A 24935-nucleotide genomic window follows, 5' to 3' on the forward strand; every position below is an offset into this window, starting at 1 on the left:
AAGACCATGGCCATCTTCTTAATTCTCATTTAGCTCAGGCCACTCATAACACGCTTGCCTTTTATCAGGATAACTACGAGTATCATACTTGAGAACCCCCAGAGTTTGAGCCAGAGTCTCCAAGTAAAGCACTGATTTACTTAATTTGGCCATGCCTGCTTCCCCTCCTACTACTAAAAAATTTTCAGTTCAGGTAGCCTACCTTGGAAAGTCCTTAGTTATGACAATTATCCTTAGCTTTGTGGTTTATTCAGGTTTGGGGTTAGCTAGAGTGTTCACAGGATTTACAGTTTTCATTATGTTTAATGAATGGCAATCACTGCCAAGTTTCTTTTCCAAAAAGGGCAGAATTGGCCATGCCTAATGAAATCTTACTGATATAGCTATACACAATATGGGGCCAACAAGGCTCCTCTTGCTGTAGAAATTCACTGCGGTATAGTAAAGTTGCTGTTACATTGCTGATTATTGTTGATTGGTTTGGGCAGCAATTGTATTGACAGGAAACTGCTCAGATGATGGTGCCTCTGTTCTTTTACCTGCATGGAAGCTGAGATTTGTATCACAGAGTGGCAGTCTAGTCCCTAAGACTGAAAAAGCACTTTTCTCTCCACCCTTTCTATTTGGAAGGTGAGGCTTTGTTTAGGGAGCCTGGATGCAACCTAAGTTAATGGATTGAGTAGTGGTAATTAAGGTTAATAATACATTGTTTATGGTTATAAATGGCGCACTGCTCAAAGGGAGCAGTTGTTTGGTTGAACTGTGGTGGACACTGAGATCGTGTTTTGCGTAATAGGGTAAGGCAAGCCCTTTTTAAGTAGCAATGCAGGAATTAATGGGTTAATTCAGTAATGTCTGTACAAACTTCTCAATAAAGCTGTGGCCATTCTACACAAAATCATTGTGTTGTGTGCTTTTCTTGGGGAATGGTGGAGGAAAAAAGGGTGGAGGAGAGTGAAAGTTGCTGGGGTACTATGGGAGTCCAGAGTTAGAAGAAACCTTGCCTCCACCCAAGTCATGTATGCTAGCCAAATATCACTTCAGTGTTCTCAGTGTAGTATATATACGTGATTGTCTGCTGCTCATTTTTAAATGAGCCATGTTTGGCCCCTCCTCAAAGGTTTTCAGAGGTGTTATGCAATTGAACTCAGTGCACCCCTATTTTGTCTGTAAATGTTAAATATATCTGTCTTGGCAGCCTGAGAACACAGTTTCAGTAGATCTATCACCCACCTGCATATGTCTAAAGTGCCACTCTTTAGGAGGTTCAGTGCCGCTTTTGGACCCAAATCCCTCTGTCCCTCTTTCTTCCTCTGATATACCTCTTTCTTTCAGAGACTCAGAATGTATGGTCAACATGACTCTATCTTAGTGTTCTCTAGCCATTCACTGTACCATCACAGAAAATATCTTTATACATAAACATGTAAACGGAAAATACATTATTGTTCTTAGAAATGCCTTATAATCGGCTATTAATAGGTCACAACAAGACATGAACACTCATTCAATGTTCCTATTCATGCCTCTTACCACGTCTTTAATACAAAGGTTGTCAGTCTTTGGCCACTTGGAATGTTAAGAGTTATACACCTGCATTTAGCTATACTACACATATGTGTGTGCATTTCTATATGTGGGCTTGTGCAAAAATGTCTCATAAATATGTATGATTTGCAACATATAAATATGTATTATATGTGTATAACGTACCATTCATCTGTTACAAAAATGTTATCGGTTCTATTTTCAAGCAATTTACAAGCATCTACGCCGTAATTCCTGCTCATAAATGGAAAATATATTAAATATAGGGAATGGTATGCTGCATTCACACCAGGGTTCTACAATTCTAATGTGACATTGATTCCAGTAAGATATAGTGACCATTACATGGGGCCAAATGATATAAAAGCTGTGAGAAGAAACCATTATGACTAGGTCACTTCTTTGTTCTCCACTTTGTATTAAAAGGGACTAGCTATAGGGTCACTGAATATTATTTCAGTAGTTTATTACATCTTTGTAATATTTTTTCAATTGGGGGATGGAGATATGAGTTATGCATTTAGGATGCATGTAATCCATCTTACTTTTTATATTTTTAAACATATATTCATGTTTAACTCTGAGAAGGATTGTTATGTAGCCAAATAATACCCTTTTCATCTGTACATCAGCGCCGCGGAATCTGTAGGTGCTTTATAAATAAAGTATAATAATAATAATAATAATAATGTGGTTATTTCAAGTATGTTTTTTTTTTTAATAAGGAACTCTTTAATTCTTTAATGTTTTATGGCTTGCTTTCTACCTTTTTTGCCATTGTAGTAGTAGATAGAATGTTAACAAAGATATTAGCAATGAAAGAAAACCGGATGTATTTTAAAACTTTTTTTACTTAGCTTTCATGTGATTAGACAATATTTAGAAATAAATGCATATTTGCTTCATTCTCTTTAATTAGAGAAACTTTAACTTGGTTTTTGAGTTAGCAGGTCTTTAATAAGATATCAGTAATACCATTAAAATAAGACTTATTGCTGTATCAAACGCTTTAACGCAACAAGAAAGTATTTAATCACAATTAAATACTGTAGATTATGCTGCATTTCAGCACATAGCCCAATTACCAGAACAGGTTCATTGCCCCCTCTGTTGTTTCTGATTTAATACAGTAAAACTATAATCAGAAATTTGTATTTCTATGTGTGAAGCCAACAAGGTTCCTCCTAATTCATACAGTCAAATACATTAGGGAGCCCATTGATTTGCACATGAGGCGCTTGAGATGGACTGGCATAATTATTAACCTCTATGGAAAGAGATGAAACATTGACTGATACAAAATAAAGGCAAATGTCAAACAGCAAATGGACGGTCATATCGGCCTGAGTCACGCTGCCTAATGAGACAAGTGCAAAGTGCTTTTTATTAGCTAATGTACTGACAGGTTGTGAAAACTTGGCCACATGCTATGTAGACAGTGATACAGAACAGTATTCTGGTATGAAATTATATTAACCTTTGGAATGTACACCAGAGTGTTATGCCCACGCACGACATAAAGCTAGGGATGGAGCACAATTAGGCACCAGTTTCCATTGTCCATAATTCCATAATTTTAACCCCTGGGATGCTGCGTAGATAACGGCAATGGAAATCCGTAGGTTCGCTGCCATCAGGTGCACTTCATTGGTTAATGGCAGAGGAGGCCCCTGCCAGCGACCAATAGAGTTGCTTGTACGGACATTTAAAATCCTGGTGCCAAAGCTGCTGCGTTATTATTATTTATATATCGCCGTCATACTCCGCAGCGCTGTACAATGTGTGTTATTATTATTTATATAGCAAAGCAGCAGCTTTGGCACCAGGATTTTAAATGTCCGTACAAGCAACTCTATTGGTCGCTGGCAGGGGCCTCCTCTGCCATTAACCAATGAAGTGCACCTGTACTTCATTGGTTGATGGCAGACGAGCCCCCTGCTGGCGACCAATGGAGTCACTCGTTACGCATTACGCGTTAACCCCGTATTAACTCCTTCTACAAAAAACGGCAAAAAAAGAAGAAAAAAAACGAAGATCAAGAATGTACACAAATATTCGCCCGAACCGAACACAGGAACAGCGAATATTTGTGGAATACGCACATTTTTCCCCCCCGCGAAGATGAACACGAAGACGAACACGAAGAGTTGGCTGGCGCCCAAGTCTTGTTAAAAGTAAAACTTCCTGTTGAGAAGTTGTTTTCCTATTAAAGTAGACAGATGTGGTGTCGTATATGAGTGATTACGCTAAAGAGTTAATTGACATTTACCCTGTACAGTGAATATTGGTGGCACACATTTACACAAATTCTTAAAGAAATGATCTCCGTGTGTATCTTTAATTATACAATTATGATGTAACAGAACATACATCACTCATTTTCAAACACATCCTATTGTATGATCAGAAAATACATCAAGGTTGTTTTGGCAACTTCTAAAGAAGGTATTACAAAAGATATTCAAACAGTTCCCTATCGCTGTAGATTTGTGCATTAATATTAGTTTTCTTTTTCAAACCTTTCTCCTACAAATGTGTTTTTTTAGGGAATAGTGAGTACCTTCTTCAATTAAGAGTTTATATAAAAACCTTTTTTTAGGCAGTTCATGAAAAAAAGCACTTTTTTAAGCCATTTTCTGGATATTATGCTGAGTTTGAAGATCTTACTTTGGCATATCCAAATCCATGTGTGCAGGTAACTGATTATTTAAAAAAGGAAAATGATGAGAGTATTATCACAAACCTGATGGCATCCATTGATCAGATGGCGGCTTCACTAGAGTGTTCACTTGCTCCCAGTTAAAATCGTTGTGTTCAGACTGACTATAACCACATGACTGGTAGGGATCATCAAAGGAACAGCTACCTGTGGATAGAACAGATTCAAAGGTCTTAGTGTTTTTCATGATGCATGATAACACGTTCAACACGTTACAAGATCTCTGTCATTCACCTTCGAAACTTGAAAAGGAATGGCTGACCTACTGTTTCCCAATGGGTATCCACTATGAAGGCATAAAGACCAATCCTAAGTACAAACATAATGTTCTTTAATGTAGCAGAATGGAACATTCATGCATATTGTTCTCATTGTGTTTGTAAGTGAACTGAACTTTACTTTTCTATGGTTTATATTGGGCAGCTAATTAAAGTGATTATTTTCTCAGTTGTTTCCAAAATCTATTTAAAAAGAATGTTTATGGTTTTCTGGTTCTTTCTCAAATTATTACTTAATACTATTAGAATAACTGTATCTGGACATTGTAATATGTTGTAACTTGGGACTATATACGACCCTCTTAAGCATTCCCTGTAGAGACAAAATAACACTAAAACCCTGAGCACTAAGCATCTCTCCTTGTAAACAGCAGAATATTTCAGTTATCCTGGCAAGATTTTATTGGGATTATAATTCTTTAATTATAAAGTCATGGACTATTACCCACAACGCTGCGAAGAGGAGCTATAAAACAATGCAGTATACTTTGCTTGAAATGCAGATCAGAAGCTGAATCATCTCTGGTGTTACAGTTCCTAGCCACCCACGAATGATGATGGGGTTCATTATATGTGGCAAAGGCAAAAATAAATGTATTTTTTGAATGCAGTCAATTATCAAAATTATAGTCTAGCATACAGTGGAGGTTATCTATTAAAAGTAATTTTGTATATATGTGCTTGTGTACATACCACATACACACGCTTAAACACATAATATACAGTCCTATTTGAACGTACCAAGGTTTATTAGAGCCTTAAAAGGAACAATAATGTGTATTAACGTGTGTTAAGATCTGTTTTAGTGATCGGCCCTCACATTGTATAAAATTTTAATTCTGTCTGTGGCACTCAATAAAAAAAAATATTCCGTAAATACAATTCGCTATACCTTCTAATTCCCTGGATCAATTACATGATCATCTCATATGTATAACGGCCTTGTCACCCTGGGAATTGTCTGTCACTCTGGGTGATGCTTAAAATAAGGACCAATTACTGTTTCACTGGGTCAGGGTTAAAGTAAAGACCAATCAGAATGCACATGCTGCACTCTAATTGGCCCCTGTCCCACACAGCATTTACATTTCCACAGTGAAAGGTGGTTTCCATGTATTGCCTTTGTCAGGCCCCCTCTTGACCACCTCCTACCTCCCCAATCTGTGCAGCTAAGGGAGAGAGAGAGAGAAGACAGAAAGAAGGTAAAAAACGGAAAGAAAGAGCAAGAAAATAAAAGAGAGAGAGTGCATGTCATTTTAATGATTGGCATATGTGCTTGTATAGAAAATTCGCAAGAATAAAGTCTCAGTAAAGCCTTGCCCCTAGCCACAACCCACAAAGAAAGAAGTATTCTCTTTAGCAATTCAAAATGGTCCTACATTGCGACATATCACTCTGAAGGAGATCACTTCTCTCTCTCTTTATAGTAATGTGACAGGCATGAAAACATGTAAATCAAATCAATATGTGGTATAACCTCCCTTTGCCTTCAAAATAGCATCAATTCTTCTAGGTACACTTTCTGACCAAATTCTCAACTCCGTTTGAGAAATGCTGCCCTAAACTTGCAAGGAACTTCCACCAGGCTTCATGCAAACACTCATTCTTGTACCGCTCTCCAGGCCTTTGGCAAACAAACTGCCTTTTGCTACAGCCAAATATTTCAAATTCAGTCCATAGCACCTGCTGCCTTTTTTCAGTGCCCCAGTTCCTGTGGTTTTTGTGAATAGTTGAGGCAATTGCCTGTGCTTTGGCCACCATTCCTCAATGAAGACCACTTCTGACCAGACTTCTCTGGACAGTAGATGGGTGTACTAGGGTCCCATTGTTTTCTGACAATGCTAAGCTGATGGCACTACTAGACATCTTCTGATTGCAAAGGGAAGCATTATGAGTTTTTCATCTACTACACTAAGTTTCCTTGGCCGACCGCTTTTTCTAAGTGCTGGAAAGTGGCTCTGGAATATCCTAGACAAATGTAGTTTACAAAAGCAATTCAAACTGAATGAACGTCATAAAAAAATAAAATAAAACTTTGAATGAATAAATGGTACATACAAAGGATGACCTTTGTATAAGCGGTTTCATACTGTTCTTATGAAATTCCAGCACACAAAGATTTTGTGATAGTTATTGAATATTTATGCATTTTAATAATTTAATAAGAAAGTTTCGTTAACAGTAATAGGTGACATCCTTGCGCTGTAATCACAACCAGCAAGTGTATTTACCAATAAATATACTGTAATGCAAAGTCAGGGTAACATACTGTTTGAGATTAGTGTTTATTTGTTTGCTTGTAGGCCCAAAATCTCTGCTACCAAACCTCAGGCAAAATAGTGCTATAGCAAAATAATCACGTTATAAAGAGAAAATACAGCCATGAATAAAATGGATCTCAGGGGTCTGCTAAAATGATGAATTTTATATTAACTCTACATTTTAATGTATTTCTAAATTTTGTAGCTACTTACAGGGAAACTCCAGTTATCAAATGCACTTTAATACATGTGATAGCTCACTGCATGGAGGGCATCAGCAGAATCTCCTCACCTCGACTGATGGCCTCCTTCTCCATTACAGTATCTAGTATACCAATGGGAAAGATATTGTTTTTTATAGATCTTAGTGTGGATTACTCTTCCAATATTAAGTTCTCCCTGCCCTGTTGTTAATTTGTTGATTGCAGTGGCGTCTCCAGCTTTCATATTTAGGGGGGGCACATGGGGGGCCAGGGACCAAAGTAGGGGGGCCAATTATAAAACAGTACATATACACATATATATATATATACACACACACACGTTAGACGTGCATTTTTAACTACATAATATGCACTTATCACTTTGAAGTAAAGACCGTGATTGAAATATGATTTCAAAATAACAGCTAAAGTGACAGTTATTTTTCATTCTTTAATATTAGCCCCTGCTGACAATATATATAAATATTAGACCCTGCTTCCGATATATATTAATATTAACCCCTGCTGTGGATATATATTAATATTAGCCCCTGCTGCGGATACATACTTATATTATACCCTGCTGCCGATATACATAAAAATTATACCCTGCTGCCAACATATATTAATATTAGCCCCTACTGCTGATATATATTATTAGTCCCTGCAGCCAATATATATAAATATTAGCCCCTGCAACCAATATTTATTGATAATAGGCCCTGCAGCCAATATGAATATAAATACTAGACCCTGCTGCCAATATATGTTAATATTAGCTCCTGCTGCCAATATATATATATATATATATATATATATATATAAATATTAGCCCCTGCTTCCGATATATATTAATATTAGCTCCTGCTGCTGATATATATTAATATTAGACCCTGCTGCCGGTATATATTATTAGTCCCGGCTTCCGATATATATTAATATTAGCCCCTGCAGCAAATATATATTAATATTAGACCCTGCTGCCAAAACATATATAGATATTTACCCTGCTGCCAATATATTTTATAGTGAAAATATTGGACCCTACCCAAGCATTTTCTTGGGCCCCGCTCAACGCTCCCTAGCATGCATGGGCGTAGGAACCCCTAAAAATCTGGGGGGGATAGCATTTTTACTGGTAGGGTATACCTGACCATTTCACCAACAGGGACTTTTATGTCATTGCATTATAAATACATAGACATTAATATGTAGTTGGTCCCCCTTTGCAGCTATAACGGCTTCCACTCTTCTGGGAACGATTTCCACAAGATTTTGGAGAGTTTCTGTGGGGAATTTTTGCAACCATGCCTTTATGGACCTTGTTTTGTACACTGGGGCACAGTCATGTTGGAATAGAAAAGGACCTTCCCCAAAACTGTTCCCACAAAGTTAGAAGCATAGTGTTGTCCAAAATGTCTTGGTTTATCACCTTCAGCTCATAAAACGTTCTACTAGATGAATGGGAGAAAATTCCCACAGAAACAGAAAAATCTTACAACCACAGATGGACCCCGCTGGACACGGCCACAGAGACTACTATGATGTATTGAAGGATCCATCTAAGACTCCTAACACTTCATGCACACAGGAACATATCCACACACTTAGACACTTGAATAACATACATACACATGCACACACTAACAAACACACACACACACACAATAATACACCCCAAAACAATCCCACCCTAATATACCTAGACACATGCCCACCATAACACACCTGGAAACATACTAACATACCCATAAAAACAGATGTGCACAATAACATACCCACAAACATACGCTATCACACCCAGACACGCATTCAAACACATCCTTCACTTGCCTACCCGTAGATTTAACACGTGGCGCTTTGTATTAGTGATGCCCTAGATCAAGTAGCACCCCGCAATATTCTCTTGTGTCCAAATGCTACATACAGTGCCCCTGAGTTAAACATGTGTTACAGGGAATCATTGTCTTCCCTTTAAGTACGACATGCCTGCTCATACACACACATATGCACTGCTCTTACGCATGCCTGCCCACAAAAACACACATATACGCTGCAGTTGCCTGCACATACACACTTGCCAGTACTCACACATATGCACTACCCTTATACACGCCTGCCCAAACATACATAAACTGCTCACACACACATGCCTCCCCATAAATATACACTGCCCTTGCACATACTTACACAGACGTATACACTATAAGACAAATACACTCCTTATATACACACATATACACTGCCCATACAGACACATATACACTGCCCATACACACGTATGCACATACAGTGCCCATATATGCGCGTGCCCATACATGCACATATACACACCTGCCCTATACACACACATATGCCTGCCCAAGTGCCCATACACATTCATAAACATTGCCCATATACATGCCTCACCATTTGTATATGCACACACACATATCTACCATCAGACCCCCCCTTCGTTTTGCACATCAGACCCCCCCCTTTGTTTTGCACATCAGACCCCCCCTTCGTTTTGCACATCAGACCCCCCTCGTTTTGCACATCAGACCCCCCTCGTTTTCCACTTCAAACACCCCCTCGTTTTGCACATCAGACCCCCACTCGTTTTGCGCATCAGACCCCCCCTCGTTTTGCACATCAGACCCCCCCTCGTTTTGCACATCAGACCCCCCCTCGTTTTGCACATCAGACCCCCTTCGTTTTGCACATCAGACCCCCCCTCGTTTTGCACATCAGACCCCCCCTCGTTTTGCACATCAGACCCCCCCTCGTTTTCCACTTCAAACCCCCCCTCGTTTTCCACTTCAAACACCCCCCTCGTTTTCCACTTCAAACACCCCCCCTCGTTCTTCACATCTCTTACCTTTCTCTTCTTCCTTTCTGCTTTCTCTTCTTCCCTTCTGCTTTCTCTTCTTCCCTTCTGCTTTCTATTCTTCCCTTCTGCTTTCTCTTCTTCCTTTCTGCTTGCTCTTCCTCCTTTCCTTCTGGTTTGCCGCTCACTCTGTTTATGCTGAGCGCCGGGGCTGGGATATAAACGTCATATCCCATCGCCCGGCGCTCAGTGACAGAGAGCACACTATCTCCCCAACCAGTCCTGCACGCTGCAGCTGCTGATCGGGCAGCTGTGCACCACTTACAGCCCTGGGGGGGATTTTTCTACTATCGCCCCCCCCCTTCGGTTTTACAGCAGCTTTGAAATTGTCAGCCGCATCGGCTGCAATTTCAGCTCAATGTGCCGGCACACCGGGAAATGTCCCGGTTTCCCGGCGGTGAGCGGGGTCAATTGGGGGGGCACACTGGGGGGCACAGCATAATGTAGGGGGGGCCATGGCCCCCTCTGGCCCCCCCCTGCCGACGCCACTGGTTGATTGTTGGTTCAAGCAGCCATTGTAAGAGTGGCTTAAGGTGTTGAGGGGAAGGTAGAAAACTTCAGGAAAAGAAAATGATCAGACAATGCTGGCCTTGCCCCATAAATCTCAGTATTCATCAGGTGATCGTTTAAGGAAACTATCTCCAAAGAAATGACATGGTGAGGCGAAAATAAATAATATACTATAGGTAGTTTTAATTAAGGAATTTAGTTATACTAAAAGCTGTATGGTGACAGGCCCCCTTTAATAAAATATACTTTACTGGTAATGACATGGACAAAGCTTTTTGACACGATAAATATAATACAACATATGATTTTTGTAGCTGTCAAATATTTTACTTATACTATAATACCGTACAGTACATTCCACAGGTTGACTGATGGCTTGCTATTTAACATCTGACAATGTAACAGCTTATGTACCTTCAGACCATTCATAGTTCAAGCATGCCCAACCTGTGACTGTGATGAAACATTGATGGGTATTTTTCGAGTGTCTGCAGATGAAGTATGTGGAAATTGGCAGGTGTCATACATACTGTTTCTCAAACAACAAACAGTCCAATTTCCCTTTGGTGTCGCTGTACTTCAGCAGAATAAATCTATAATTTTATGAGGTCATTGAAATGAAATAGAATTGACACTTTGCATGCAGAAGAGTAACACAGGATAGCCAGGATTGCTGAATTAATTATAGATCAGTAAGTTTAGGCATTCTTAGTATTAAGAAACACTGTGCGTGTCTTTCTGTGGTACTGATGATATTCAATGATACTGTTAGGCAGAAAGTAATATGCCATGTGCCAAAAGATTATGGTTCAAACATTCGGGTTACAAATTCACATTTGTCATTTTGTTCTATTTATGGGAAAATGTTTTGTGTTCCATACATATTTCCTCATTATTGTATCCCTTTTTGCAGAGCCTTAACTAGGGATCTTGGAGCAAGGTCAAACATCGTGCCTCACCCCGATGTCACTTATCCGCTTCCATAAGCCAAGAGTAGGGGCACTGGTGCCAGGCAGCTAAAGTGCACCACTTGGCTTTGGGGACCTGGGACTGCCGCACGTGGAATTTATATTCCTGCCTTTTGAATTACAATGCATTTTTTTTAAATACTACAGAATGTTGTGTGGTCCTTCTGTGTGAAAAAAACAGTCACTATTGGTTTTACAACAGATTTATATGCCTGCCTGGACATTTCTGAGTGCGACGCTTTCTGCTGGAAAGTCACAGTTTTGGGGCACTGAGAATCATGGTTGGGTAGACCCTCTGATCTCCCCTGACTGGAGATGCATTCTAAATTAAACATTTTATCTTTTAGAGAAACATAAACAGATCGGTATTTGTCTACTAATTCAGCTTTCTGTCATTATAAAAAGAAAAAATAGTGATATGCTTTACTTCTTACATACACTAATACCCTATGTCATTCCATTTCTCTTAAGCTGCAAATTACATGCCTGCTATGGCTTTACTTCACATCATTGGAAAGGACAATTGGAGCGTGAGAGTGATAAAGAGAGGTGTACAAGTTAATGGTTAAGGCTGTTCCTCTGGCAACATAATGTGACATTAAATGAGCGAGAGTGACAGCAGCAAATTTCCAGCGCTAGATACTAGTAGATGTAGACAAGGGAAGCATTTCTGGAGACAGCACTGCAACTAAACGTTGCAAATGAATATGGACAATGACTTCAGACAAAGCCAAGCTAATTACCAGTAAAAATACCTAAATCAGCCCGTACAGTTTAACCTCTCCATCAGTGCTGATTGTCTTAGAAAAAAGGAGATAAAAAATGCATTTTATTTAAAAAAAATGCTTAAATATGGACAAAAGAATGTTTAAATATTTCTTTTAATTTGGATAATTCATCTACTTTCTGCTCGTGTATTTGTTTGCTGGCAACCAATTAGATATGTTACGACCCCTATTTTGTCAATAAGATAACAAGATATCTTGTAATCATCACATAAATAGCTATGGGAATAACTCACACCATAGTGTGCCAAACAGTCCACCACTCTGACAAATACGTGGACATCATGAAAAAAAAATTGACCTAATGAAATCCGAAGTGCAAACGATTTCCAAGAAGAATTGTAATACCAACGAAAAAAAGAAATCGGATTATCTGCAGAGAACCCAATCCTCAAGGAGCTCATTTTCATTCCAAACATAGCTTTCTTTTAAATATTGTTACCATTTAACTCCTGATGCCTTAAGACATACTTCATGCTCTGCCATCTCTATAGTGGATTCTGATTTTTAATGAGCATCTTGTCTTCATGTGTCCCAGCAGACAAAAAGCACAAAGCAATCTCAGGTAATTTAAAGCTAGAGTTTGATGCCTCCCATAACCACTTTCTTTTTGAGCTGAAATCTTCCTGTTAAGTCCACGTGGGAGTGTTGGGCTGTTTCAGTCAAACCCAATTTCACTTATTTCTCACAATTCCCTACTAGGATGAAGCTCCACTGCGGATTGCTTCTACATACTGCCAGTTACAGGCTTTGAACTCCAAAAAGGGTTTTTCTTTTTTTAAAGTCAGCCTCAATAACATTTATAAGTCTAAGCGCACTGCTTTTTCGTTGATTGTGAGAAAAAATATATATATAAAAAAGTTTGCTGCTTGATTTAATGGCTAATCTTTTCCATTTGCTTGATGAGAAGTGCAGATGCTACAAAGCAATCACCCGTTCTATTAGACAAAAAGCAGTTTGTTGTTCAGAGATAAAGTAATACAAAGTAAAATATGCTGCACAGAAACTGTGGGCATTTTTAAGGGGTTGCGTCCCCCCCCATTATTATCATAATTATTTTATTTAGCATAATGAGTGTACATTTAGACGGGATGATACGCTTCCCAGGAAAACAATTAGTTTCCCTTTGCTCCAGTGGCTTTTTACATACATAAATCCCCTATGGAGCTGGAAAACAAAAATGATTTATTCTGTGCTGAAATCAGCAGTGATAATTCTTTTCTCGTTTCTATGTCACCCAGCCCCAAAATATATTTTGGAAATCATATTAATGTTTAAATTTTCTGCTCACTTGCCCATGCTACCTGCTCCATCACCCCACAGAGCTAGGTTTAATTATTAAATCACGCACTTTGATGTGTTTATTGCTATTTAGGTTCTTAAATTCTAATTTGCACCCTAATTTCAAGAGGAAGTAAAAAAAAGTGATTTTGGTGCAAAGTCGTTTTATTACATTAGCAACCAATGCAATGTTCCTGCAGACAAGACATTTCCATTGTATGCGATGGAGAGGACTACATAGTACACAATAAATGTTTTTTATCTCCTCAATGAGTTTTCAGATACTATACTACTAGGCACTTGGCTATACTTGCCTCCTGGGTTGTTTTCCCCAGATCATGTTTTTGTAGTAAATATGGAAGTCTAACTCTTGTATGTTTGCTACGTAAAGTGATATAACTAGTTATACAAGCAGTTTTGCTCCCCCACACACACCTCATTATATTGCAATGGATGATTTTTTGTGGTTTCTCTGGAACGGCCAACATTCCCCTAACGAATGAAATGACTTATTAACTCATTCTACTCTTAACTATGCGAAGCACTTTTAGATTTTAGATCATAAACATTTAGAACATATGTATTTTCATGATCGCATGCTTTCTTACAGATGAAGATAAAGTGGTCTTCCAAAATTAAAGAAATAGTTTGGAAGTCATTAAACTATTCTTCCCTCTGCCTCAAAGACATTAGTTACAAATGGGATTCATTGTTAAACTTGGCAGGATACATTTGGCATACCCTCAGCATTCTGGATGTTGCTTAGCTTTCTTTGGAGCTCTTCATTCAATTAATTACTGTTTAACTGTATGTGTTTCTTGTACCGAATCACATAATAAAAGAAGAGACAATTTAATCTGTGCAACCTTGTTACCTTGCATACATTTCATATTGTGCATTTTGAAAATAAACAAATGTTCGTTTTAAAAAGAAAACCAAAAATAAAAAACAACAACAACAAAGCACTGTCTAGACCCTGTCTGAGAATAATCCATTTTCATGTCATAGGAACGGTGATTGTATTTAAATGTAAAATATGGCTTTTAAATGTTGCATTTGAGAGAATAATGATTGGGAATGGTACATCATGGTAGCAATAAAAGAACAATGAAGACTAACTTTAACTTAATAACATAATGTGCCCTATCCTTGGATAACCCATACATTACAGCCTCCTGAATGCAACTGAACAAACAAAGCGTAGGACAGGCACAGTAAATATCCCTGATAATATCATTTCATTGGAGATTACATCTAAAAAAAAAATAAGGAGCAGGTTATCCATAAAGTTTAGTTTACATTTAAAAGTGTTGTCCAAACTGCTCTCCAATGTCTTAAGCTAAGTGTAGCATTAAACACATCATACTTAGCACTGTACTTTTGAATGTACTTTTTCCAGAAATAATTTGTTAATCATGCAAACTTTTTGCTCCTTCTAATACAATCACCATTCCTATGACATGAAAATGGATTATTCTCAGACAGGGTCTAGACAGTGCTTTGTTGGTTTTTTTTCTTTTTAAAACGAACATTTGTTTATTTTCAAAATGCACCATATGAAATGTATGCAAGGTAACAAGGTTGTACAGATTAAATTGTCATGTGACAGTAAATTGTCATGTGATGCAAAACCATGCACAGAAATGGAAAAAGGCCTCTTAAATGTGTTGTCTCTATCTGATTATACCTTCAGAATATAAAATAAAATGACAGATTTGCTAAATGTAAATTTGCATAGTGTACTAGAGAATGCAATTAATAAGTTTGTTCAAGTGGAACAGCATCTTTAAAGGTCTAGATTGCTGCTGGACCAAAAGCCACATTAATTTTATTTAGTTTTACTAAAAAAAGAAGTCGTGATTTATTTGTGTTTATATTGTGTTTGTTGGCTTAAATTATATGCAAAAGATAATTATTTTATCGTATCAAAAAAAAATGTGTGTTGTTATTCTTAATAAATAGTTAATTTATATTAACTATGTTATTTTTTGTGCCAGCTTACAGTTCTGTCACTCCTACTCAAGAGTGTAAGTCTTAGGCCTTAAAAACTCAAAATTAGCCAGTGGGATTGCATCTTGAATGTAGACATGTCAATCACAATGGTGGATACTGTTCAGATAACCTCTTTGCAAGAAACAATATCCAGAATTTCTCTTCCTCATCTTGAAGTCTGGAGTTCCACCTTCTCAGCTGCCCAATGACTGAGATGTTTCACCTACTGACTGCTTTAGGTAAACAGGGGGAATGATTGTATAGTTCAGCACACAGCATTTCTTACTTCAAAACAGTTCAAGATCTTTGTTGTGAAGTATACCCCTTTCTCCATTTAAAGTAAATATGACCCTGCACTCCATAGAAACTAGAGAGAGAAGTTACCCATTCTTGAATGTCTTGTTTGACATCTCCTGCAGAAGGTGTTCCAGCATACGTACCATTATAACAATTTACAAAGTAACATTATTCTGCAGTATTGTGCTAAAGCCAGCAACAAAGGAGACAAAGGTATTCAAAATAGATAGTGTTTGCTGTCAATAAAAACACATAGAAACCTACAATACAATATGGAAGACCTTTACAATTATACAAATACGCCACTGATATCCCTCTCTCTTTCTCTGACATTGCCAAAAATCACTCATTAAACAAAGCGATGCAAAAACAGCATTCATGTGTACATAGCTTCAAATATTTATACTGAAGCGGCTACTGATCACAAACTATGATTCCTCCAGATGTTTTTTAAATCCTCTCCTTAAAGCAATTCAGAATTCAAACTAGGGAGTATCTAATTTCATTTTGTTTTCACTAACATGGTACCACTAAAACGCACTGATTCCTTTAGATTTCTTACAAATTCTCTGCTGACTCTAAATTTCTTATAGGAACAGCAATGAAGTCATCATTAGGCCTCCACCCTGCCTTATTGTTCTAAAGCAGATCATTTGAATTTCCATGAGTGACTCGGTTCCCCTTCCCAAGGAACATAATGTTACAATGCTATGTGAGGGACATATAATGCTTAGTCTACTCTGTCCATCCATACTAGTTGCAGAATAAATAAATACAATATTTTAAGGGGTATTAAGTAGTCGGCGGTAACGAAAGCCTAGAGGTGAGGGGGGCTTAGGAACGTTTGAGGACCACAAGAAGAAGCATTAACTGTAAAGATAGCCTACTTTTGAGGGTAGCCCTTTCATTTCAGTAATTTCCATTAATTGATGTCCCAGTATTGTCTTTAATCAATTTCATATTTTAAAATGGAATCTTAAATTAATTCTCCCAAGTAAATTTGTCTATTTTCTCATGAAATAACACAAAGGAAGCACAGTGCTTAACTTTAACATGTTTATATGTTTCTGAAACACAATAACGTAGCATGGGTCAGTTATGAGATCAAGGAGGGATGGCACTGGCCATCATTGTAATCAATGAATAAAGTAAATATATTGTTTGGTTGGATTCATTCTAATATCATACAATTTGCCTCTAAGCACACCCTGACTTGAATTCTGACCCGTGTTACACAAAGGCTACAGGATCTGAGCCTTAAGTCAACTGGAGTGCAGGGAGACGGAAACATCTGCAGGAAGAATTTGCTACATATGGAAAATAACATTGCTCATTATCATATAAAATAATCAGAAATTACTAAAACTTATAACCTAACCTATAATCTTATTAACTTTAAAAATCCTTCAGTTTTTACTTACAATTAACAGAAGCATTTTGCTTTTACTGTTTCACTTCTCCATCAACTACGAATTAGATTGTAAGTTTACAAGACCAGGACCCATTCCTTCTTTTGAACCGGTTTGTTATTGTGTGTGACTTTAAATTATTCTACTGGTTGTTACAGCGCTATGGAATCTGCTGTCTCCATATAAATAAATGTAATTCATACCTCATACCTATTACTTTGATGCACTGAAAATACCCCACAACCAGTGCAGGGATAGGTATCAGAACTGCTGGGTGTTTCCTTATTAGTGAGGTATTTCCCTTTTATGATAAATTGAAGGGAACTTGGAGTTCTCAGATGTTCCAAATGTTTTCACCATACCACTAATGTATGGGAAAACTCAGGCAGATTTCATTCAATGTGGTAAAATGAAGCAAACGGCAACTTCCTCTCAGGAAATAACTTCCTGCAAAGCCCTTTTAAGCGACTGAATGATTTCCAAACATAAGAAAGCTAAACCAGGATATGCCAAGTTAATAATGGTCCCGATTATAGAATGTTTGTAGTAAAATGGATGATTGTTCCTTATTTATAGCTTTTTTGCATATATATCGGCAGCAACACACGAAATTAAATTTAGGGGGTTATGCATATATATAACAAAAGTGCTCCTGGGTGTAAAGTTAAAAAGTGGTGCTATCACCAGACCTAAGTGTGGCATTCCCTTTCATACAAATCTTTATACGATTTTGACCCACTTTTATTTGTGTCCAGTCCTACCCTGGCCATCCTTACTTTTACCAATGCTTGCCTGGCAGATCCAGTTAAATACTATCCATATGTCCAACTTTCAGTTGTATTGGCCACAGGCCTTAAAGTGCCTGCGCTGTTTTAAATCCCCAATATGACCCTTCTTGCGGCATTTTACTTATAAAAGCAAATTAGTAACAGAACAAAACATACATAACATTTATTGTGGTGTGCACACTTTGTAATTGCAAATACATTTTATAGTATGGCCACATGCATGCTCTCCTGGGAGTCTAACCATAACATTATTACAAGATCAACGTTAAATGAATTTAAATGTTAGGATATTAAGTGATACTTTTGGGTCTCTCTGCCTAATCCAAAAAATGAGAAATTGGCCAATGGTTATATTAAATTACGTTATAATGGTTTTGCAGTAACTCTGGCTATACTTTGAAGTGCACTAAATATGAGTATAAGCCTTCCAGACGCTAATTCTTCACACGGAAACAATAGCTTAAATTGAGAATACATGTTTTTGCTGATATGATTTTTCTTGCTAACATGCCAAAGATAAAGGTTGTTAAATACAATTTAATTCACTCTGGAGTGCAGTTAAACAGATATGACGGATGGCAGCTTGTCTGAGCACTTTCCATTTGTTAAATTATGATGGATGAGTGATGTACATTACTGAATTTCAATACACTCTCTCTGTCGCTCATTCTCCCTGTTTTCATAAAGAACTTGCAATCAACAATTGTTCTAAATCTATCTCCATCAGAACAATGTGACACTCTGCAATTATGATAAAGAAGTGAAATGCCTAAAATGTTACAGAATGGGCCCCTTGACAATGCATATGATGTGAAGAGCATTTAAAGTGGAACTATGGTGTGACTGTTTGGGGGGGAAAAAAATCTACAGCACTTTCAGCTTTCAATTAAGTAGTTTGTGCCGCTCTCTGCATAAATGTTTCGGATTCAAGCTTCAAGACTCTCAAAGAAAATAAAAGACAGTTAGGGGCAGCAGTATAATTAGTTATGATTTGCTGTTAAAAAGAAATTTCAGACTGGGGAAATCAGGGTAGGCTGGGAAAACGCTGAAACATAGCATTCTGTAAAATATTCTCATTCTCATTGAGAATGAGATCTTCTTTGACGTACAGTAAGATTAAGAGAGAGGGTATAGGGGGGAAAGCAATTCACTTTTTGAAACTGTTTTTATTTCATATTCCTAATTTACCAATAATAATATATATATATAGATATAATATTTTTTTAATTATCTTGTTATTCTTTCTAACAAGAGATGATTGTTCTAGATTTCATATTTTAAAATCTTCGCAAATCATCAAAACCCCACTATCATCAGAGTGTTGTAATAAGCCACACTAATACATAGTATTCTTCAATATTATGTATATGTGCATAGTATTAAATATGTATACATACATACACATATATATAAGTGTATTTTTAGTAAGCCACATACATAGCGCAATAAAATTTATTTTATTTATTTTAATATTTCTCCCAGTTTATTGGGGAAAATGAAGTGTTCCATAACAATCAGCTTTAACTAAACCAGAACTATTTTAATTCATCAGCGTTAAGAAAAAAAAAGTCTTTTATCACACCAGAAAACCTTTATCTAGTAACGCATTGTTATTTGCTATAGTTTGGACTACAGAAAACCTAAAACAATGAAAGCTTGAAGGTCCCTTAAGAGCTCATCTAAATAAAGCTGTCCTCTACATTCTAAGACACAAACGAGGCACGCATTTAAAGAACATACCCCTAGGATGTGATTCACAGGAGGGGTTAATTAAGTTTCATCACCATTAATTCAATGCAAATATGACAAGACAAAATAGATTTGAGGTTAAAAGATTCAATAGCTTAGCCTATCCAGTCTGACACATCGGTGAATTATGTCTCGAGTATAATCTGGCCTGATATTTTATTTAAAGGAGTGTTGTTCAACTTTTTAGGAAAGGCCATGCATCATTCAGAAACACAGGCTTGGGGAACAATACTAATAAATCACTAATACTAATAAAGCTCTTACCATGCAACCTATGGATTTTTCTGGCAGTATGAGGACTTATAAGAGCTTTATAAGGAAACCCAGACCACAAAATATAACACTATATATATATATATTTATATATACATATTTTATTGTTAAGATAACAACAGTTTGATGTATATGTCAATAACTTTGCAATAACTCTGAAGTGACTAAAATTATGTTAAAGCTTGGTGATCAGATGCCATGATGATTTAACCCTAAAAACATATGAAAAAAGTACCGGTATATTGAATTCAATGTATTCTAAGTTAAAGTAAAGCATTTCCATGCTATGTTAAAGTCTATGTGCTTTAAAGTTAGCTCTCCTATTCGGTATAGCCGTTCCAGTTTTCTGCAGAGCTGATCAAGTAGTATTCTTGAAGGGAATGCTTCATTTAAAAAGGTTTCCTTTATATATAAGTCATTTTAGGAGCTACTTTTATTTAAATTACAATTTCCTTTTAAAATGATTTTTTTTTTATTCTTGCTTTACCCGGTACAGTCAAATTAATCAGGTTCCTCTATGGGTCAGAAGTCCCTTGAGAACCAATTCAAGTCATAGCATATATTTATGAGTTTGAAAAGGGCAGACTGCACAGCCGACAATGGCAGCTCTGTGCTGTGTGAGCCCCTTTTCCGGGGGAATCTTTTGATGTTTTTAAGCTATGACAAATTAAATTATATTTTGGGATAACATAAATTAATAAGAGATTATTCCACATATATATATATAAAATAGGGTGGATTTTCACCTTAACTGCCATTCCCCCCGCCAGTCACTGGTGCCTATGGGGATGCATAACCCTAAAAAAGGGAACATATGGTCATTTTTTTTGGTGTGCTGGCCTTCTGGACAAATCGATAGTGTTGGATTCACACTCTTCCCAGTAAGATGAAGCCAAGTCATGGCACCAAAACAATTGAACACTTCAGGGTGCTTTGGGAACTAGACCTGAAATTCCATCTTCTGGTGCCATCTGAGACCGGGGACAACTTTTAAAGCACTAACTTAAACCTCTTCAATCTCAGCTGCAGACATTGCTCCCGTCTGTAATCAGAGTGTATTTAACTCCACAGAGCTGTGGCACATTCCCACATTTCTCTGATTTGGGGGGTAGTCACTCTTTGGGATACACATCCCTCTCTCCTTCCACACCCCTGGTGTCCCTCTTTTTTCTAGGCATTCACAATGTTTGGTGGGTATTCAGTGGTCTATAGCACAAAAGGCCACAATAATGTCTATGGAAACGGAAAGAAAAAGGGCTTTAAGTTCAATTGTGTAAATTACATAATTGTTCTTTTACATCTTTCTGGCTGCCACTCCGCCTTAAATACTTCAGTGCCCCCTTACCCTGTGAGGAGGGTCCTAGAACTCCCAACCTTCTTTGTGGCTTTCGCCTGAGAAGGAAGGGGCTACATATCCCCACATGGTGACTACATCCCAGAAGAGAAAGACTGGGTATCTGGTTACCACAAAAGCCTTTCACACCTTCACACGAGAAACAAGGGGAAGCTTGAGATACCTTGGGTTTTTGGGGGACTAACCACACGCTCTGCAACTAAAATGTGCCTCTTTGGCCCTTTGAAATGTTTGCAAGTATGCTGAGGTCAGCTAAATCTGAATGTTTTTAGTGATCCCAACTTATATATTGGCGCCACAGTTTTAGCAACCAAAACATAGAATTTTGATGTTGTGTAATTTTTACAAAAATGAAACCTACTTTTGCGTATTTAATTCAAACGCAGTTTTCAAAGGGGACATAACACACTCATGTATGTAATAGAGCATTGCTAAATCTTTGAAAAGACAAAATGATAACAGGCTAAGCTTTAATGCTGAGCATTTGCATGCAACTAAATATCTTGTGTTATTATGTTTACTTTCCATACATAACTGTTCTCAACTGTGTGTAATAATCTGATAAACTGTGATCTGCAGTATGCAATTACACTCACTTAACAGCTGTTAAGCAGCATAATTGCCTGCTGTTAAACTCATGTAGAATTGATTGAAATCTTAATTGCATTATCGTTACTCATTACAGCCACCACCCACAACCACCAGGGATGCGCTATGGATGTGAGACTATACTGCGAAAAATTGGGAATATGCGTTTGATAACGTAAACGATGTAAATGCAAAAATGGGCTTCCATGTGCTAAATGACACGGGACTTTTTGTTTTCTTGGACAATGTTCGAATAGATAGTATAATATGATAATGAAAAAAAATCAGCATCTCCAGTTATACATTTGTTTCATTCACAGGTTTGTTTTATGAATGAGGGACAGCATTGGATCATTCAAATAAATCGCCAGAAGCGAACCTATAAAACAAATGTGTATCAATTAGCAGCAGCATTGACATAACTGCATTCACACTAAAGAATGAATGGGAAAAGGCAGCTGCTCTTCATTGATTGATGCCAGACGAGCCCCCAGCTGGCGACCAATAGAGTCACTCTTATGGACCTTTAAATCCCAGCGCCAAAGCCGGGTTTTCCGCTTAGTGATTCCCCACCCTGATGAAGCCAAGATGCATCTCGGCAAAAGAAGTGTCGGGTAAGAGTGCTAAGGATCTATTTTTTCTCACACTATTAGCTTTTTCTCACACTATTCCTGTATTAACCTCTGCTATACTACTTAAGATAGGCTATAAAACCAGCAGAAAATGAATAGAAAAACGAATAAGAAGAGCATATACGAATATTCACCTGAAACGAACACGGGAATGGGTGAATATTCGTAGAATACGAAGCTTTTTTTTTTCCTGAAGACGAACACGAAGATAAAGACGAAGATTTTGCCAGCTCCCACGCCTAGTTCTTATAGTAATTTTCTAAAGTTAAAGCTTACATCTGATTAACATCTAAATGTTGATGATATCTATCCACCATTTGGATTGCCAGATATCTAGTTTTGGACAGTCTAATTATCAAATTCTTTAAATTTGTTTAAATGTAGTAGTTGGGAAGTAAGTCAAGGAAACAATGGCTCAATTTTACTTTGAACTGTACAGTCCCATATTTAAGTGTATGAACCTTACATATAGAGCCCTTAACATATATATTTGCCTTTTTCTGTAAATTCTGTACCTATGCTCTGGAATTCCATACCTTATCCTGTCAGTGTCTGTCTGCTACTTATTCTAACTTTAAATGCTCACTAAAACCCACTGAGAAACACACAAAAAAATGTCCAATTAAATCATCTTCACCCCAGCAGTTCCTCAACTTCTATATAACGGTACTTTCCTTTTGTAAGCTTGGAAGGGCAGGGTGCTCTTTTTCTTTTTTACCAGTATGTCTTAAAGGTGCTGTTCCACCTTTTTCTCAAACATTACATACTCCTTAAATGATTCTATTCCTCTCTTGTATCTGCTATATGAGCTCACCCATGTTTCAAAAGACAATGCTGTTTTACTGTAATTTGCTGTGCAGATGATTTGCGATGGGTACTCTGTAATAAAACCAACCTTCTCTGCTTTACCTGCCCATTTTTGACATCACAGTATGCTTTTGCTAGTTTCAGGAAATGTGATATACAGGGCAGCACTTGGTTGCTAAGCAACGCTGGTAAGTTCATTTACCTTCTAATGCGGGTTTTATGGGTAAAAGATCATGGAGAAAACAAAAATGAAATTACATTTCTGCTTATCTTCCTTCTCTCTACATGATACAGCACTTATCTAGTGATATTGTATGAGGCACACTAGCAGGCCGGACTGGGAATGAAAAACAGCCCTGAAAAATTTGTACAACAGCTCCATATATTTTATTGTGTGGTCAAGCTCATGTGCCCACACGCCACACCTGGGGGTGTAACTAGAAACCACAGGGCTCCACAACATCACCTTTTAACACAAGCAGCTTGTCTGTGCCATCTTTGCCCCCAAACAGCTTGCTTGTGCCCTTAAACAGCCTGCCTGTGCCACCTCTGCCCCTTAAACAGCCTGTCTATGCCTCTTCTGCCCCCTTTACAGCCTGCCTGTTCCCTCTCTGCCCCTACAATTTCACTCATTCACTCACTCTTCCAAATATTCCATGGCCATCCATCCATGCTATGGCCCATCTGCCCACCATTCTGATTTGAAACAATCTATCCAACACATTTTACTTATTGCCTATTGTATCTCATGGAATCTGCTGTGCACTTATAAAATCATTCTCAACATTCATTATAATGGTTTTATTAATTCATAAATATGAATTATTATGTGTGCTTTGTAACAAGCTTTATATACTCTAGCTGTATTTAGATATTTCTTCCAGCCTCTTCTGATTATTCTGTTTTGTAGATTTTACAGCTTTGATGTAAGGTTTACCCAGGGCCGGCCCAAGACATAATGCCGCCTGGGGCGAAGTTTAAAATGCCGCTCCCTCCTCTACCCTTCCTCTCCCTCCCTCCCTATTATCTACCCTACCCCCCCTTTGTACTTCACTTACCTTTCAGCAGTCCTGCGGCGAGTCTCCCTGCTCTGCCACGGCGTGCGCTGCTTTATTGCTGAGCGACGGAAATTACGTCATATTCCGGCGCTCAGCATTACAAGCCGGCACCGAGACCGAGCTAGAGGGCTCGCAGAGGAGAGGGACACCGAGTGGGTACTGACAACTTGATAAGCGAAAACCACTCGGCGCCCCTCTCTCTCCTCCGCTTTAAAAAAAAAAAAAAAAAGACGCTTGGGGCGGCAAAGTGCTGAAGGAAAAGGAAGCTATAGAAACGATTTTCTTGTTTAAATGCAACATTCTAACTTCTGCACACAAAGTCCATTTTAAGTGTTTGGTGTTATAAATCGTTATCAGGTAGCTGTAGAATTGTTAAACTTCAGTTAGTGCAAGCACTTAATAATTTTTATTTCCTGATGATAGATATGGGAAGGTAACAGCACTAATTTTACTGTAAGTCCATTTACAGAGAGCAATATATTTTATTATATATGCAGGTTAAGTGCTTATTTTACCTAGAGGCTGCCTGGGAAGCTTAGTATAAGTATATTATATAAAATGGTATT

General features: G+C 37.7%; 1 protein-coding gene across 5 annotated transcripts in view; it reads right to left on the reverse strand.

Annotated features, from left to right (window-relative positions):
* The window catches only part of PTPRM (protein tyrosine phosphatase receptor type M), a 321476-nt gene that overhangs the window by 233397 nt on the left and 63144 nt on the right, over positions 1 to 24935 (reverse strand). For all 5 annotated transcript variants that reach the window (XM_053468204.1, XM_053468203.1, XM_053468210.1 and 2 more), the window contains exon 2: positions 4292 to 4414. In XM_053468204.1, coding sequence (XP_053324179.1) covers positions 4292 to 4414 — 123 coding nt within the window. The remainder of the gene's footprint in view (positions 1 to 4291; positions 4415 to 24935) is intronic.

The sequence above is a fragment of the Spea bombifrons genome, chromosome 5, assembly GCF_027358695.1.
Source record: "Spea bombifrons isolate aSpeBom1 chromosome 5, aSpeBom1.2.pri, whole genome shotgun sequence".
Classification (NCBI taxonomy): domain Eukaryota; kingdom Metazoa; phylum Chordata; class Amphibia; order Anura; family Pelobatidae; genus Spea; species Spea bombifrons.